Source organism: Camelus ferus, chromosome 2 (genome assembly GCF_009834535.1).
Source record: "Camelus ferus isolate YT-003-E chromosome 2, BCGSAC_Cfer_1.0, whole genome shotgun sequence".
NCBI classification, from domain to species: Eukaryota; Metazoa; Chordata; class Mammalia; order Artiodactyla; family Camelidae; genus Camelus; species Camelus ferus.
Window position 1 is genome coordinate 33,281,291 of NC_045697.1, and position 19,096 is coordinate 33,300,386.

General features: G+C 36.8%; 1 protein-coding gene across 4 annotated transcripts in view; it reads right to left on the reverse strand.

The window, feature by feature from the left end:
- GABRA2 (gamma-aminobutyric acid type A receptor subunit alpha2) overlaps positions 1–19,096 on the reverse strand; it is a 110,698-nt gene that overhangs the window by 49,832 nt on the left and 41,770 nt on the right. For all 4 annotated transcript variants that reach the window (XM_032496908.1, XM_006183376.3, XM_032496904.1 and 1 more), the window contains one exon: positions 14,623–14,690. In XM_032496908.1, the coding sequence (XP_032352799.1) occupies positions 14,623–14,690 (68 nt within the window). The remainder of the gene's footprint in view (positions 1–14,622; positions 14,691–19,096) is intronic.

The following is a 19,096-nucleotide window of genomic DNA, read 5'->3' on the forward strand; positions in this document are numbered from 1 at the left end:
AGCAGGATACTCAGCTTAGAGCAGTGACTTACAAAGTGAAATATGTACATCCATTTGGATGTAGGAACAAGATACTAGAATCTATTTTATATAAAATTATTATCTAAATATAAGAAGTAAATGAGGCTTTGTGAGTAAATAACATATGGATCGCTGTATGTATATATGGCGCTCTCACTGTGTCCTATGGGAAGAGAAACAGCCACCCAGAGACGGTCAAGGGACACTGAGTTTACGCACTTGCAGCACACTGCGATTTGTACTCGGGTGACTTTTTAAGTCATAATATCTAGTTTTGATTAAACTAACTCAAGTGAAAATAGACAACTGACTTAAAAATTGCTAAATAACACCATGGATTGAAGAAACCACCAATAATTCCACAAACGCAAGTGAACAATAAGAAAAGAGGATATCACTTCTATGCCTCATATGAGTTCTTCATTAGCCCACATAAAGAATGATGAACTTAACTCTAAAATTAAGTGTACAAAAGCAAATTCGTAATTTTCAATAAGGATATTAAAATATGAGTTTACACCCACTGCATTTCATGGTGAGCTTCACCTTAAATACTGGCTATTGATGGCATAAGGACATTGCAAAAAGTAAGTTGTTTTAACAACCAGACATCCAGAACATGAAGGCGAACATCTAAAATTGGTGGATGTTTTTTTTAAAAATTGGCATAATGGTTCAGTAACTCACAGCCAATGATGCACTTCTCAAATTTGAACTTACATGTCTTTTACATCTATAGCAGTCATTAAGACAAGTGTTAGAATAATATGAATTTAGAATCAGACTGTTGATTGCTATATTATAAAATATTTAAGAAAGATATTTAAAAATAATAAAGTGCATTTAAACATATTAATTGCTAAAATAATCTCATGAATAGAAATCTTAAGTGGGAGTGAAAATAAATCTATTTTGTTAATGATGTAAAAATTATACCTGAAAATAATGTTTTTTAACTTATTCAAATTTCTGCTTTTGTGCTTCTCCTAGAATACTTCAATATATTAGTACAAAAGCATGTAGATATAGACATAGAAATACATAAGTAAATACAGTTAATTTAGTTAATTCACAAGTTTTGTGGTTTTGCTTTTGAGATTAAAACAGAGGAAAAGGAGACATTTCAATCAAATATTTATTGTACATCCAGTAAATTACAATAGAATTTCCAAATAGATTATTTGCATTTGATTCCTTTAAATGCATATATAATGCACATTCTCAGTCTTTGAAAAAAATATCCTTGAAAGGTTTCTTAAACCTCAAGTTTGACGTGAGTATATACTGATATAGTAATCACTTGATTTGTGTGTTGCAAGAAACTTGCCAGAGAAGCACAGAATAATGCAACATCTTCACACAAACAAGATTTAGACCCATTAACTGAGGTTTTAGAAGAAATAAATGATACCAACATCAACTACAAAATTGCTCAGAGGACACACAAACAACTAAAAAGAAACAAAAAAAATTCATAAGGACATCAGCACATAGCTATCCTCAGGCCTGCGTACAGGACACCTGAGAATGCTGGGTGACCCAAGAATTGAAGAATCCAGAAACTTCAAGTTTAAAAAAGTATTTACAGGAAATTTGATCTAACTTCTCCTTTTTGTAGATGGGATTATAAATAATTTTAGTGACTGCCCAGTTTCCAAGCTTGTGAGGGGCAGAACCCATACAAGCATGCAGTTCCCAGCCCAGTGTCTTTACTATTGAGTACTATTACTGTCTTTACACTGAGTACTATGTCCAAAAAATGTATTGTGAAGAAGGAAATCGTTCTCTATTGCCCAGTTTATAGTAAAACATACTTTCAAGGACACAGTAACTTAGTGAAGGCAGCATATTTTTTAGTACCTGGCTACATTAATTATAAGTCAATGCTTGTAGCCCATTTCTGAAGAATTCTATCTACTCACTAAAACATACCCAAACTGCAGGACTGCTCTTGAAGTGACTCCTCATTTGCGTTGATTTACTGGGTATATTTTAAAGTACCAAAATTTATTTCATTATACCCTTTTACTGTTAAAGGCTAGTCTCCTCTGAGTAAGTTCCAATCAGTGTGCTTCTTCTATAATGAAGAAAAATGTGGTTTATGAAGCAGGTGTGTAGCAATGAAAGAAATAACACCCTTAGACTATACAAGACTGGTTAAGCTCCAATACCTTCAGTTGGTTTTCAAAGGGGTGTAACCATGAATTTAGCCCAGTATTAGCATTGCAAAAATTGCAAAAAAGTGAGACGCTTAAGAACAGATTGGCAGTGTCAATAAACCCAATTAGTACAGATCATAAAACCTCATTATGCAAAGAAGCTCACACAGACTGCAGACCACCATGGCTACTGCATGTTCAGACCATTGTGCAGGCAAGATATCTGGGCTTTCTCTTTGGAACTAGATTCCTAACAAGTTTAAAAAAAAATTAAAAACTGATACTAAAGGTTCAGATTCTAACAGTAGATTATTAAAATATATCTAATCAAAGTACCAAAATGATTAATAGTTATATGTTAATCGCAATTCACTTTGATATAACTTACTACTTGAAATTCATAATAACCTTATTAAATATGAGAAGTATTCCCATTTCACAGGTGAATACTTTAAAAGCCATATTCATTTAAAAAAAGAGAGAGAAAGCCAAAATTTGAACTGTAACGTTATGCTTCCTAACACCATGTTCTTTTCATTGTACCATACATAAAAACAATTCTTGGAGGCAGGACATCAGAGTGAAATTTCCTTCTTTTATAGATTAAAAATAGGTACTAGTCATGTATTATGGAAAGTCACAGGGAGAATTTAGTCACAGGCTGAGCCTGGAGTTTTGGAATCTATGTTCAAGTCTTCTTTCCACATTTAAACAGACTCAACAACAAGACTGAAGGATAACAACAATATTAATAAGTTGAGTAATATGAAACAGATGTTAAGAGCATGAGCTTTCAAGTTAGGTAGACCGGGGTACTTGGCCTTGAACAGGTTCTTTAGTCTCTCTTTATTTCAGTTGACTTATCTGTAAAATGGTGATAATAATACAACTTATTTCTTAAAAGAATGAAGCAGAAGGGATAACACTTGTAAAGTTCTTAGAAACAGTTTGGACATCAAAGAAGGCGGCCTGTATAAATCATCTTCCAAGTATCCTTCTCGCCCATTCCCTATACTCAGGAAAAGGGGGGCCTGGCAAAGGAGTGACACCCAGCAGCAAAAATTCACCAAGTGCCAGGGACAGGGGTTAGTAGGATGCCGCAAGCGGTCCATGAAAGAGTATGCCACCTGTGCTGTTGGTGTTTCAGACAATAAGGAGGTCATTGAGAAGAAATCACAAGAGTGCCCAAGATTGGTCCTGTGTTTATCCCCCAGGCATACAAATGTCATTGATTGTGCAGAGGGAACCACTAACAGATAAAACTAAGTAAGACGATATCCCCCCCTTTTCTAATCTCCCCTTCCCTTGTCTCTACTCCAGAAGACCCAGAGAGAAGAGAGGAAGAGTAGATCACTGCCCATCACCTACTGTGCACCCCTTACCTGTGACCATAGCTGAGAAAAGGAGAGAAGATCTAAATGGCATAAGAGATTGATGTTTAAATTGCACTGGACTGGGTTCTTGGATATTTAAAATTGAACAAAAAGCCAGAAGATGCACCCCAGATATTGTCAGGATGTGGGGAAAGAAGATCCAAAGAATGAGTTTGATCAGTTGAATTTCTAAAGCCCTTGGGATGAAGTTCAGATGCTTTCTCACAGTCTCCAAAGCCCTGTAGTGACCTCTCCCTCCATTACCTCTCTAGTCTCAGGTTCAGCAATTCTTTGTATACTCTGTCTACAGCAATACCGATCCTGTGGGGCGTCCACTGTGTCACACTCCGTCTTACTAGCCCAACTCATTGATCTCTGCTGCAGTCTCACTTCCCTGCATTTGGCCAACTTTTATTCCACACTGAGAACAGGGACAACGACCTCCTTCCTCAATGCATCACCAGTATCTAACTGGCTGGAACATAGGAAATGAACGATAATTAGTCCATGAATAAGTGAGTGTGAGGAGTCACTGGAAGTTAAATGTAGTGACAAAGATTCTGGACAATAACAGCTCAAATGGTACACGAGGCAAAAGGCACCAGCAGAGGCAGGTGGTAGAAAAGCTCTCATATACCTTACGTCAGTCCCCTGCGTGCAATACCCTAATCCTTAAATTCACAAGTGTGGAGGGTGTACATTTGTGTGTGTGTGCTTCTGTATAAATGCATTAAACTAATCACAGTAGGCGTTTCTTGCCTATAATAGTTATGTTTTAAAATATATTGACACATACAAAAAAAAAAGCGGTTTTCTACACTATGATCTGTGACAACCGAGATCGACCACGTTTTGAGTTTCACTAGGGATGCTTTCATGGCGCTGTTGGGCAGTTGGCTATAAGGCTTTCATGATCTGGTTCTAAGTTTTCTCTAGCCTCTTCTCCCCCCCAGTATCTAAAAGTATTCTAGGCTCCAGTCATGTTGAACTTTTACATTTTTTCTAAATTCAACAAATTCTTTCAGTTTGTGCTGTTTGGTTTTTTTTTTTTTAACTTTGTTTTATTGATTTATAATCATTTTACAATGTTGTGTCAAATTCCAATGTAGAGCACAATTTTTCAATTATACATGAACATATATATATGTTCATTGTCACAGTCCTTTCTCTGTGAGCTACCATAAGATCTTGTATATATTTCCCTGTGCTATACAGTATAATCTTGTTTATCTATTCTACAATTTTGAAATCCCGGTCTATCTCTTCCCACTCCCCACCCCCTTATTCTTCGTGTTTTACTCTTTCCGTTACGTCGCTGGCCAATCCTTTTTTGTCCTCCTCCACCATCTTCTTTTCCTAGAAACCTTCTCAGATAGATATGTTCTACCCACATCCCCCTGCTACCATATTAATCCACAAATACTTCAATAAAAACGTGATCACACTGTTTTAAAATGGATGCTTTTTTCCCTTAGCTGTCCCCCATTACACTGTGAGCACCACGCAAGCAGCCCTGGTTATACTTAAGTATTTTGGCTCCTGACACTGACAGATACAGAGTATGCGCTTAGCAAATCTCGTGGAAAAAGAACAAACACAACTCATGCCTCCTAGTAGCTCAGACTGCAGTAAAGAAGAAAGACATGTGAAGATTTCCCTAGTGCGCAAAGTCATAGAAACGTGTGAACGCCATGTGGTGGGGCACGGGAACAAGGAACACTGACTCTACTTAGAGCAGCCAAGAAAAACATCAGGGGAGATGAAATTTGAGTTTGGCTTTGAATAAATGAAAGATCTCCAGTTGGCAAAGTAGGAGGGAAGCATAACAAGAACAGGGAAAAACATTTGCAAGGCCAGAGACTTGTAAAAGATAAAGGCATGTTCGGAGAACAGTGAGACGTTCAATGCAATCTTTAAAAATAAAAGCCTCTCTGATAGCTATGATGCCTACAGCTACTGCCCTCTGTCGTGTCTCCACTCCACAACCCCGCTGCCTAAACAGGTTGCCTCCACCCTTTCTCCATTTCCTCACCTCCCACATGCCTCAGCCCACTGCAATCTGGTTGCTTTTACCACAATCAACAAATATCTCCTTGTTCTTAATCTAATGACACATTCAAATTCTTTTCTTGGCTTTACCACAGTATATGACGCTATTGTTCTCTCCCTACTTTTGCAATGCTCTCCTGCATTGGCATGAAAACCACATTCTCCTGGTGTTGTTAATCTTGGGAAAATGCTCATCATGGGACCTGAGACCTTCTGTGTCTGACAATAATCTACATGTAATGGTATCTCCTGGAGAACATGTGGGAGTAACACCAGTGGACAGTGTCTATTATTCCTCATCAAGGCACACACGTTCTGTGTCGTTCTCCCAAGAAGACATGTCTCACCCTTGTAACCTAGGGAAAGAACATGCAACTTCTGCAATTTTTTATTTTAAAAATCACTTCATGTTCAGCATGGTGGTTTGTTATTTAGTTTATACAAAAGAATGGAGGAATGATAAGGAATGCTTCTCTCCCAAGGCAGCCAAGTGAGCTATGACTGGATGTACCTTAGTTCCTACAACCCTCCCTCTTGCATAAAGGTAAGAAGTGGAGTCAAATTGGTCAAACTACACTTACCTGCACTCTTCTGGAATGATTACCCAACTCCCTAAGTGAGGTTTTACTGTGAGCAAAACCTATGGGTTCATCCCATTACCAAATGAACCATACTCCTTCAGTATACAGAATCCTACCTGGATAGAGGGCCATTACTGATACAGATACCTGACTGTTGGACATCACTGCATCTGATAAGGAAAGAAAGGCAGTGGTCTCTGATGTTTGTTGTTAAGGTTCGGAGAAGGGAATGCCTTTCATTTTGACAGACACCCATGGTTGCTCCTTCTCAGTCTCCTCTGCAATCTTTTTTTCATCTTCTTCTATTCTAGAGTTTCTAGAAAAGCATAATTACCATTTCACTTTAGTTTCCTCCCTTGAACGAATTCATGTACGCCCATAGTTTCAACTACCAAAGGATGCACTCTAAGCCCTTCTCTTGAGCTCCAGATCTATGACTGATACCTCGCATCTCCAACTAAATCTCTCTCAAAGCCCCCAACTCAATACATCCAAAGCATAAATTCTCATCCCCTAGACACCAAATCAAAAGCAAACAAAACTTTTCTTTCTGTGTTCCATATCCCAGTGACTAGCACCACCATCCACCCAATGCCCCCAAGCATTCATCCTATACTTCTCTTTCAGCCCCTTCCTCCAACAGATCACCACATCTTGTCAATTCCACCACACAGAGATCTTTTAAATCTTTTCAGTTCTTTCCAACTTCAGTCCCATCACCCTGGCCATCATTTCTTGCCTGGCATACAGCAGCTTTCAAACCAGCTTTTCCTTCCCTCAGTCTCTAATGCAAATGATTGGATTGCAGAAAATCTGACTCTTCACATATCTTTTATATTACCCCAACCCACCCCACCAATCATATGATGGCTTTTGGCTGCCCTCAGAAAAAGTCAAATGCTTTAATTAGTAAAAGACAGACTGTCACACCCCTCAATTAGGATTAGGATTCCACAGATCTTAGAAGAAACCTAGGAAATAACTTTTTAAATAAATAATACTGATTCCAACACAAGTGTCTGTGAATCTCATTTTGAGGAACATTTTTAAAAACTCTAGGAGGGTGCTGAAAAATATTGGCTGAATGTTCCCTAAACCTAGTTCCTATCCTTCCAAAATATCACTAACCTTCCAGTAGTCAGCTTCTGCATTCTGGCCTTAAAGTGAGGAAACATTATTACTCTACCTTTGATATACAGTATTCGCCATGTTTGTATGACTATTTACAAATGGCAACTTGTGATAAAGGTAAACAACTTAAACACAGTGTCAATTTTCAACCAAATATCAATATCTAATAATTTTCTGAACTTCCCTATGATGTTCACTATTGAACTACATAATATCCCAATAGCTTCTGGGGTGTCTAAGAGATAATGTACTCTGCATAAGATAGACAAGTATTAACCAAGGAGATTGGTATGAACAACAAACCAAGGTCACCACTTTCCTGACTGACTGCTTTTTAATAGCTTAACTGTAAACTCTAGGTCACAAATCTTGAGATGACTTCAGCATTTCCATTGTTCAAGTTCTAACCCTAATACTTAGCAGTGCAAGAGATAACCATTTGGGCTGAGGTTCGTAGTCTAGGTTTCAGTGCAATAATTGGTGGCTATACCACGTATGCCCGAAGAATATGCACACACAGTGAAAATATTTACTGCTATTGGAAAAGACCCTCTATAAACCAAAGAGAAGAGGAAAAAAATGCAGAAGAGTTAGAAATTGCTTAAATGCTACTACCAGCCTTGTCAATCGTCAGCTACCAGTACATTTCCAAATTTACCTTCTTACTTATGAACTTTTTCAAAGTTGAAATTAAAAAAATTCAACTTAATTGCAAACACTGTAATTAGAATCTTTAATTATAATTTAGATCTGCAACTTTCTTTGGACAATTATTCTGGTTAATGATTCTGAGACAGTAGTTTGTGTGTGTGTTTGTGTGTTTGTTCTTTTGGTTCTTAATTCTTTTTGCTATGCTGCTTTTTCCTCTCAGGCTAATGTCACAACAAATCTACATCACTGACCTGAACAGGAGGACTTCGGAGTTTAGATCTTGCTACTGAGTATGCACATTGCATAGAAATAAGACTGTATCAGCTAAGCTACCAACAGTAAAATTAAATTTATTCTTTACTGTTTTCCCATTAACAAATAACTTCCGTAAGACATGAATTAGATATCTTCATATCCACTTTATGTACAGGTAGAAATAATATGGGTATATTTTCCCTTCGCATCATAATAAATTTCTTTCTCTTTAAAGTAACACATATAAGTTTCATTTCTTGACCTGGCCATTGATACTAACATCATTCAAACTTTCCTCATTATTTTTCTTGCTTTACAACAAAAGTAATATCAAGGTTGAAAATCACTCCATCTGAGCATCGTGAAGACCAACTCATTTCTCTTCACAAAATGTACTCGTTTTGAAATTGAGCTCTGTCTCCCCTAATAGATTTACAATGAGAAAGTGTGTGTGTCTGTGTTACAGTGTATTTAGGTTAGTCAGCTTACACTTTCTTCTCTAGATTTGGACAAATATCAAACACTACCTGTTGAGTGATCAAACTGTCTCTTGACTCTCCCTCAGAATCGTCCCCACATTACACATTATTATGTATACCTATTTCTAGTGCATTGACTTTCAGCTCCAAGTCCATCCCCTTTCCCCTTCTTTGTGATACAGGAGAAGGGCTCTGTAAACATGGCTCCTTCACCAGCTCACACAAGGTTAGGGTTTGTCTTTAGAGGGTGCTGGAGGTATACTCCCATGTCACAGCCAGCGAAGGGGGCTTTTCTCTCTGGTTCACTGCCACGTCAGGTGCACTGTCATTCTTCAGTGCAGCTTCAAGGACTGCTGTGCTGTGAGTTTTCAGCCACCAGGAAGGATATGCCTCTGGACCAGTTTCAGCACATACCCTCACAGCAGCATGTTCCTATAGCAACAGCATCCATTCTAGTGAGCTCTAAATCGTGGTCTTGAGGGGAAGGACTTCCTTCCAAGTTCTAAGTTCCTTCCTTGTTCATGATGCTTCACCCCAGAAGCAGATGCTGCCTTTCGCATTTACTAAATCTATACTGCTTAGAGTTTTCTTTTACTTTTTTATTTAACCATCTTGTACCAGCTAATAATTCATATTAGATTTTCCCTCTTTTACTTAACTGTTACGGATCCTTTCCTCTGACCAGACTTTGATGACAAAGTAAGTATGTGTCCGGTTGGTGGTATTGCAATTAACTAGACTCTCCCAAACCAAGTATTGGTAAGACTGGGTAAATAAGGTGCATAAAGATGGAAATAAAGTAGCAAATCTGACATGACATGACCAAAGAGAACTCTATAAGACTGTGTTGCATTGGGTGATTCAAGGAAAATGTGTATTAGGAGAAATATCTAGGGCCATCAAACATTTCAAGAGCCCATGGAGATATTAAATGTACATTGCATTTTAGGGACTATCTCAATGTGCAAATGCATGTGCCCACACACATACATACACATAATCCAAAATACATAAAGAAAGCTAAAAATTCAAAATAATTGATTTTTAAAAATTTAAACATTGCCAAATTCCATTTCATTCAATTCAATTCAACCTATATAGTTTGGAATGTAAGTGCATTTTAAGGTTGACTATAATGTGTGGTAGTGTCCCCTAAAATAAGAAAGCCTATCTTGAGCCTGTTAAAAATTTTAAAGTAGTTGGGCTAAATTCACTAAAGAGACCAAAGACCCGAATTTAATTCAGAGACAAGAGAATTTAAATTTGTTCTGTTGCTAATGACTGCACACCTAACATCAGCTACCAGCTTTTTATTTTTATTTATGTATTTTTGCACATATCTTATAAATATTGTTTATTTTTAAGAATGACAGCAGCAGACAGGACCACAAGCACACAACTGCTAGGCGCCTGAATGCCTAATTGTGACTTCACTCAGACATGGTACTGCCCCAGTTCTGGAACACACTGTCCTTAACCTTGAGTGTTCAACTTCACCCGTCAGCATCCCCTGCTCTGAGTTTCATCTTGACATCAGTGGATTCCTTATGTTGACTACTAAGCTTTAATTCTTGCAGGAGAATTATAATGCTTTTCCCCGTTTTTTCCTTACTTGATTTCCCCCAGAATTTAGGTTTTTTTAAAATATATAAACCCCAACAAATGCCTGGAAAAAACTTCCTACATGGAAATACTAACTAAATGATCACACTTGGGATTCCCCCGTCTAGTTAATTAACATATCCATCTCCTCATATTTATATATTTATTTTGTTTGTTTTTGGCAAGAACATTTAAGTTCTACTTGCTTAGTGAGTTTCAGTTATACAGTAGTGCTGCCAGCTACAGTCACTATGCTTGACATTAGATCCTCAGACTTCATTCTTCTTGTAGCTGAGAGTTTAGACCCTTTCACCAATCTCTCCCTGATTTTCCCACCCTCCAGCTGCTGGCAACCATTTAGCTACTCTCTGTTTATGTGAGCTTCACTTTTTTTTTCTTCCATATGTAAATGATACAATGCAGTATTTGTCTTTCTCTGTCCGGTTTAGTCACTTAACATAATGCCCTCAAGGTCCATCCATGTTGTCAAAAATTGCCAGGATTTTGCTCTTTCTCATGTGATATATATATCACACCATTTTTCCATACCTTGGCTATTGTAAATAATGGTGCAATAAACATATGAGTGCAGATATCTCTTGGAGATCTTCTTTTCATTACAGAAGTGGATTATTGAATAATATGGTAGTTTTTAATTTTTTTTTAATTTTTCATTTTTTGAGAAACTTCCATACTGTTCTTGGTAGTGATTATACCAATTTACATGCCCACTAACAGTGCACAAAGGTCTCCTTTTCTCTACATCATTGACAACATTTATCTCTAATCTTTTAAAAATTATTTTATTGAAGTACAGTTGATGTACAATATTATATAAGTTTCAGTTGTACAACATAGTTAGTCACCGTTTCATAGTTATTACAAAATGTTGTCTATAGTCCCTGTGATGTGTTGTACAATATATTCTTATAGCTTATGTATTTTACACATAGTAGTTGGTTTTTCTTAATCCTGTACCCCTATATTGTCCCCCTACTTTCCCTCTCCCCATTGGTAATCACTAATTTGTTCTCTATATCTGTGAGTTTGCTTCTTTTTTGTTATATTCTCTAATTTGTTTTATTTTTTTGGATTTCACATATAAGTGGATAAGTGATATCAAACAGTATATCTCATCCTTCTGATGATGGCTGTTCCAGCAGGTGGGAGGTGCTATCTCATTGTGGTTTCCATTTCCATTTCCTTGATGATTATTGATGCTGAATACATTTTCATGTACCTGTTGGCCATTTGTATGTTTTCTCTGAAGAAATGTCTATTTAGTTTTTCTTCCTTTTTGAAATTGGATGGTGGCATTTGGTTTAGTTTTGTTTTGTTTTTTTACTTTTGCATTATGCCAGTTCTTTATATATGTTGGATATTAACCCTTTATCAGATATATAATTTGCAAATATTTTCCCTCATTCTGTAGTTTGCTTTTTCATTTTGTTGATAGCTTCTTTTGCTGTGCTGAAGTTTTCAGTTTGATATAGTCAGTCCTACTTATTTATTTTTGCTTTTGGTGTCAAATTTTTAAAAATCATCACCAAGACCAATGTCAGAGAGTTTATCCACTATGTTTCCATCTATGAGTTTCATGGTTTTAGGTGTTACACTCAAGTCTTCAATCCATTTTGAGTTGAAGCTACCAGCTTTCTACATGTGTCCATAATCCCAAAGTACGGTCAGAACAAAGAGGGGAGGATTAGTCCAATCCATCACCACCACTGGAAAAAAAGTCCCTTCATACATTTCACCAAAAATATATGACTGTCTAGAACCCCCTAAATAACAAACATTTGTATGTCTAGAAAAAGTATCTATGTATATATGTTTACTTTTGATGTTTTGAGGTAAAATAATTCACTTTGCAAAACAGACAAACTTTAACATAGTACCTGTTAACACTAATAGTTACAACATAAAATCTACAACATTGCAAACTTTGATGATTTGAGGTCCTATATCATTTACTTTTATGTTTTGGCTGGTAATAAAACACCAAAGTTAACCATATAAGAACCAAATGTTATGTGATATTCTGCTAATCTTCAAATGTAGTGCCAGACAAAATTTTGACTCTCTGCACTTGATTCCGCATCGAGGTGATGTGTCTCACTGTGTCTCTCCAATATACGGGAGCATTTACTAAGACAAGCTGCACAGAAATCTTACCTTTACCGCCAACCAATAATGTTTTGGGTACACACTCTTACTACAAATATGTCTCTGTCATATTTTCAAGTTTCTGTACACTACAATTAACCTCTTGAAAGAGGATGATTAATATTTCAGGTCACAATGTAACATAATGCAAGGGGGAGGGTTATGTTGAAAAGTGGAATTTTCCTGTCATTGCAGAATTGTGACTAAGGCCTGAGGTTGAGGGGGAAAAAACAGCACTTAAGTTTTCACATTCTAATTAGAAAGAACTTTAAAGACCTGTAGACTTTGCTATCAACCACTTCCCTAAAGTTGGGGGTCATCACCCCTCTTCCACTTTACATCTTCAACCATCCAAGTTAATATACAAAAGAACTGTGAGGTCAGAGAAGTGGCTCTGGTGGAAGAAAAACAGACTTTTTTAATGATGAAACCGGCATATCTTCTCCCAATGTAAAGAGCTCCTAATAAATTGGATAATTATGGGAAAGTAAATTGGTGCAGCCACTATGGAAAATAATATAGAGATTCCTTTAAAAACTAAAAATAGAACTATCATATGATCCAACAATCCCACTCTTCGGTATATATGTGGAAAAAAGTGAAAACCTTAGTTTGAAAAGATACACACACCTCAGTGTTCATAGCAGCACTATTTACAATAGCCAAGACATGGAAAGGATACAAGTGCCCATAAATAGAAAATTGGTTTAAGAAGATGTGAGATACACACACACACACACATACACACACACACACACACACACACACACACATAATGGAATAGTACTTAGCCATAAAAAGAATGAAATAATGCCATTTGCATCAACATAGATGAACTTGAAAAATTTTATACTTAGTGAAGTCAGACAGAGAAAGGCAAATACCATATGATGTCACTTATATGTGGAATTTAAGAAATAATGCAAATATACAAAATAAAAACAGGCTCACAGACATAGAAAACAAACTTTTGGTTACCAGGGGGAAGCAGGGGGATGGAAGGATAAATTAGGAGTATGGGATTAACAGATACAGACTACTATACATAAAATTGATAAACAACAAGTATTACGATATAGCACAGAGAACTATATTCAATATACTTTAATAACCTATAATGGAAAATAATCTGAAGACAAAATAACTGAATCGCTATGCTGTATACTTGAAACAAACACAATATTGTAAATCAACTATACTTCAGTAAAAAAAAAAAAGAAATTGGCTAACATTGCTTATGAGCATCTGAAAAAAAGGAAAACCTTTAGTTTTTGTGTGTTTCTCCAGGCAGAAAACCTCCACACCTGTCACCCTTCCCCTTGAGGTATCAGAGAAAGGGAAGACACTGGAGAGAGATGACACTGATGGAGGACAACCAGGCAAGAAAGGGACAGGGCATCTCCTCTAATTCTCACTCCCTGACCATAAGGAAGGTGGATGAAAAATAATTTCTACAAAAAAGTGTCTAACAGATCACTATAGGGACAGGAGAAGTGGAAGACTGATTATTACAATTCCTATGCTTAATCAAGAATTTATCTATGTTGTATCTAGTCCACCAATTTTGAACCGAACAGACCAATTTCCCTCTTCCACTGATCTCATTTTAAAGAAAAATAAAGACCAGTTCCATAGAATTCAAGAACATTAAGATTCTAGTTTTCTTTAGATTCATTTATACATCCCTACTATGTGTAAGGATTGTCTGTACTGTATTTGTGTACCTAGTATGAACAAAAAAAACCTTACTCAGTGCCAATAGAAGGTTTCCATTTATAACACTGACCATGACCACAATCTGTAGGAAGCAGTTATCTATAAAACTGTACAGACATATGGAAGTCAAGAAGGTGCCTTAATCTTTGAAAATGGCTCTCAACAATATCATTATTTTTACTTGAACAATTGTTTGTCACACTGTGATAGAATGTTTTGAAAATGATATAAAATATAAAAGGTTAATCTGAACACTCAGGTTAGAATGGCACACCACAGATAAAAGCAGATTAAGATCCTTACATCTCCATGTATGGGGGTAGACTAAACAGGCAGGAGACAGACACATAATCTATAACACTAAAAATACTTGTTTATTCTAAATTAGCTCCCCCCCCCCGCCCACACACACTTCCCATAATATTAATGAAAAACTCACCATATCTGTATCTGAGACAGGGCCAAAACTGGTCACGTAGATGTTAGTGAAGACTTCAGTAATACTGTCTGATGTGAGAAAGAGAGATTGAACATAGATATTATATAGTGAGAACCACAGTCGGGAGAAGGGGTCAAGTACATGGCATGTTTGGGAAGTTCTGTGATATATGGAAATATTGCTTTCACTGTCTTTTCAATGCTCACAACCAACAAAAATAGCTTTATTGCTTAATTTCTTCCTAGGTTCTCACAATCCTAAATGTTAAATGCCTAGAAGGATTATGACATTCTTATTTGGAAACTACACCTGACCAGAGCATTTTGTTTTGCACACACTGCTCAGAAGAAATAGTTCCTCTGAAGCTATCTTAAGTGAGCTGGATTACAATAAATTGACCACCAGTACATAATATAAAGTATGATTAGTATGATTACTGTTTGATACAGTCCTAAATTTGACTTTTAAAACAAATATTTCAGATGGTATTTCATAATGGTAGGGATTTAGTTTGTAGATTGTAAATAAGTGTATCTTCTCAATAAAGCCCAAAACATTATTAATTATCATAAATAAACATAATTCACATTAAATATAAAAAGCTTTATCATTCAGTGACATGAAAATAAAAGCAAGTAGCATTCAATAATCACAAGGATTATTTCCATACAAGCTTGCCTTTAAATGTAATCAAGAAAGCTCGAAATTCTGAGATTAAACTGAATTAGATTAGAAAGTTATGTAATTTATAAACTGTAACACAATTAACTGGATTGCTCTATTAACCAGGTGATTTAGATCTTTGATTTTCAATAAGCCAAATGACAATAGGAGAAAAGTTCAAAGAAAAGAAAAATTTAAATACAGCCCTTTCCATACTCTTACAAGGGAAAAAATACAGCATTAATTTCTATCATCATGAACTAACTGAATGCTTCAATGACTAAGTGTCAAATGTATAATTCTACACAAACAACATCATGAACTATTTTTAATATTATGCTGTACATGAATTTGCAACCATGAAAGAGAACATAAACTAAACCTGGGACATCGTATCCACTAAAGCAAAAATAAAAAGTAAAAGAATTTTGAAATAACAGAGTAGACTTGTTTGAAATAACAGAGTCACAGAGCTTACTCTTCAAAGGACTTGAAATATAATAATCTGTGTCACAAACCTATGAGATAGGCTCTCTGTCATCATCCCCATATCTGTGTGCACTGATGTAGGGAAAGGTGAGAAAATGTGCTTCGTGACCCACACTCTACAGACTAGATAGAGCCAGGTTTTAGGACCCAAGCAACCTGACTCCAGAGTCCTCAGGATAAACAAAACATTATATCTCAGTCCAGAATAAATGTGAAACGAAAGTGTTTTCTTATTAACTACATATTTCTATTCACCACAATACTCTGTGTCAAAAGCATAGTTACAGTGTCCTAAATAAATATACTCACTTAACTTTGTTATTTTATACACTATTTTATTCCAAAGTTGGTATTCATGAAATTTTGTTATAAAACTTATTTGAAACTCATTTATAAAGTTAGTTCTCAGCTGCCACCTGCCCTCGAACACCTGCACCAGGTCTGCTTGATGGCTGTACAACTGGTCCCATCACATAGGTCCCTGTGCTCAGAAAAACCCCGTGCCTGGTCTACTGATCTGTTTTTACTTTCTCAAAATTATTAATTGTGTTTGAATAAAGGATACTGTATCTTCATCTTGGGCTGGACCTCACAAATTATGTAGCTGGTCCTGGATTGGAATTACCTGTGTTTTTCTCTCGCACCAAATTAATCATGCTACCACATTAATTCAGTAAACACCTGAATAAAACTTAGTCATCATAGATATGGATTTAAAATTTTCCAGAGAAGAGAAATTAAAATGGTAAAGTAGTCTTCACCCAAAAGGAGGCAAATGAAATTATTCTCCTTAGTCTGGAGTTATAACAGAGAAGAGAGATGATGAAAACACGTGAATATATTCCTGGTAAGGATCTGAAGACTATCCTCTTACACACCAAATGGCAAGCAAAGAGCAATAGGGAATATCATCATTACCTAGTGGCTGCAGGGACGTGCCAAGTAAGAATCTAAAGAGAGAAAAATAAGATTACCCTAGTAGCTGTAAGTGGTAAGAGCAACGCCTGAAGATGCAGAACACAGACATGCACAGTTAAAGAACTGGTTTCATGGTTTATTGGCTGCATAAACATACTTAAAGAACGTATGCATTGAGAGGGATATTCTCCTGCTGTGCATATACAGGAAAAGAAAAATGACCCCCCCCAACACTGAATGAACTCCTAAAAAGGAAATTAGGCAGGAAGGAGAATCCAGAGAGGTAGTGGAATCAAAAGGAGAGGAAAATGGAGTGTCCCCAAAACTAGAGTGTTACAAAGGCAGTTTACACCCCTCTGAAGAAGTGAGTCACGGACTGTCACTGAGGCTGAGAGGGCGAGCCATCTGAGAGGTCTGGAATAGTTGCTGAATTCAGAGATCTGGGAGCCATCAGTGAAACAAAAAATGTGTTCAGAAGCCAGCGTGGAGGAAGAGAAGGAGAGAAGAGGAAAAGGCCAGAGTGATTTTAAACAAGACTTGAGGAGTTTGACTGAAAAGGGGAAGAGGGCTCCAGCCACAGGGGAAGGTAGGGAAAAAGAGACAATTTTTTGGTTGCTTGTTTAAGGGGGAAGATAGTTAAGGATCGCAACGCCAATGGGAGGGGTGAAGGGAGAGAGGCAGAAGCTGAATATTCAGGTGAGAGAAGATCGATGACAGAGGAATATTCCTGAGTCAGCAGGTAGTGCAGTCAGTAAAGGAGACTGAAGATACTTACACGGAGGAGAGCAGAAGGAGGGGATAGCTTTAAATACGTCAGGGTGACAAGACAGAGTGTTGAAACAATGGAAGTAGGTGTTTAGGTTTATTGGCAAGAAAGTTAAGAAGGTTCTCAGAGAGGAGAGAAATGCTGAGTTACGTGTAGAATATCTATGCATCTTTCTTATTATAATCGATGACGATTCCAAATGAAAACTTTGACCGTTTAAATCATTATATCGACGACATATAAAATAGTGCATATCCATAGACCACCATGGCATCTGCTGCTAGTTCTCTGTCTGTATTCCCCGGGCAATCGTGATTCCTCTACACATTGTGGCATTCTGCGGCATGCACCTATGATTCTCTGCCCGGGGGCTTTTCCTGGCTGTGCAGGGAAGACCTGAAGTGCAGAGAAGCCTGTGCACAGACTATGGGAATTGGGGAAAATACAACTCAGCTTTTTCTCCCTCTCACTGGAGACAACTCTAAGGCATGTTCTACACCCTTTCCCAGATGACCTCAGTGGGACTGAACCCCAGCTGTCCTCAGCAGTACACTGCTCATTGTGGTACCCTGCTTTGGCTGTCCGTCCTCCCCTCCCTATATCACTTTACCCCTCACCTCCGCCAGGGCCTCCTGATACCACATCCCAAGTGACTGCATATCTTAGAGTCTGCTTCTGAGAGAAAGGAAATCAACTACAAACATCTTACCCTAAGAAAAGGAAATGATAATAAATAAGGACTCAGGAAAGGTTCAGTTGTATTCAAAGATATTAATTAATTGGAGCTAACCATCCAAGCAAGAAGCTAGACTGTCTTCACCCCTGTAATTTGCACATTAGTAGTAATGCTAATAAGAGCGTGAACTCACAATATGGAGAGTAAAATCAAACTGTCGATGATATCCCTGCAAGAAGATAAGGATGCTAATAATTTTGCTCACCATGTATCATAAGTAGAGTGTCATGCACACATTTTAAAACAAGTTAGTCATTGCTGTGTTTTGCTTTACTCTCTCAGCAATAACAAAGACATTTTGTTTCCTGGGATGATTCCCATAAAACCTACATGTGCCATTTGTCATCAGTCAGTTTCATTAAAGTCAACAAATACTTAAGTGACTTGTGTGGATATGACAGTGTTTCCTACTAAGAGTTGAAAACTTTGAATTTGATAATTTGTCACCATTCTACCACAAAGAAGTTGCTGCTCCTCAGTCTGTATCTTTCACCCACTAGACACTCAAACACATGTTTGATAAATATAGTTCCCCCAAAATCAGGAAGAATTAAGAAAAATAATAAAACCAGTGTGAACTGTGTTTTCCTACCATCATTTTTCATTATAGTTCTAATCTTTTGGTCTTTGATGACATGAAACATATACTGAATATATGAAATTTCCTCTCAAGGTAAGATTCCTTGATGTATTTTTTTTATTTTGAATCTTTATATATTGTTTGTTCTTGTAGTTGTATTTATTTACTTTGATTTTTCCTACTAATTAAAATACATTGACTTAAAAAGTATAGCCCATTTTGGGAATCCCAAACAAGGGTCATGAAACTTGTACTTTCATGGATAGGATACAAAGTCCTCAAAGGATAAACTAAATATATCTCATCATGTCAGTCACTGATT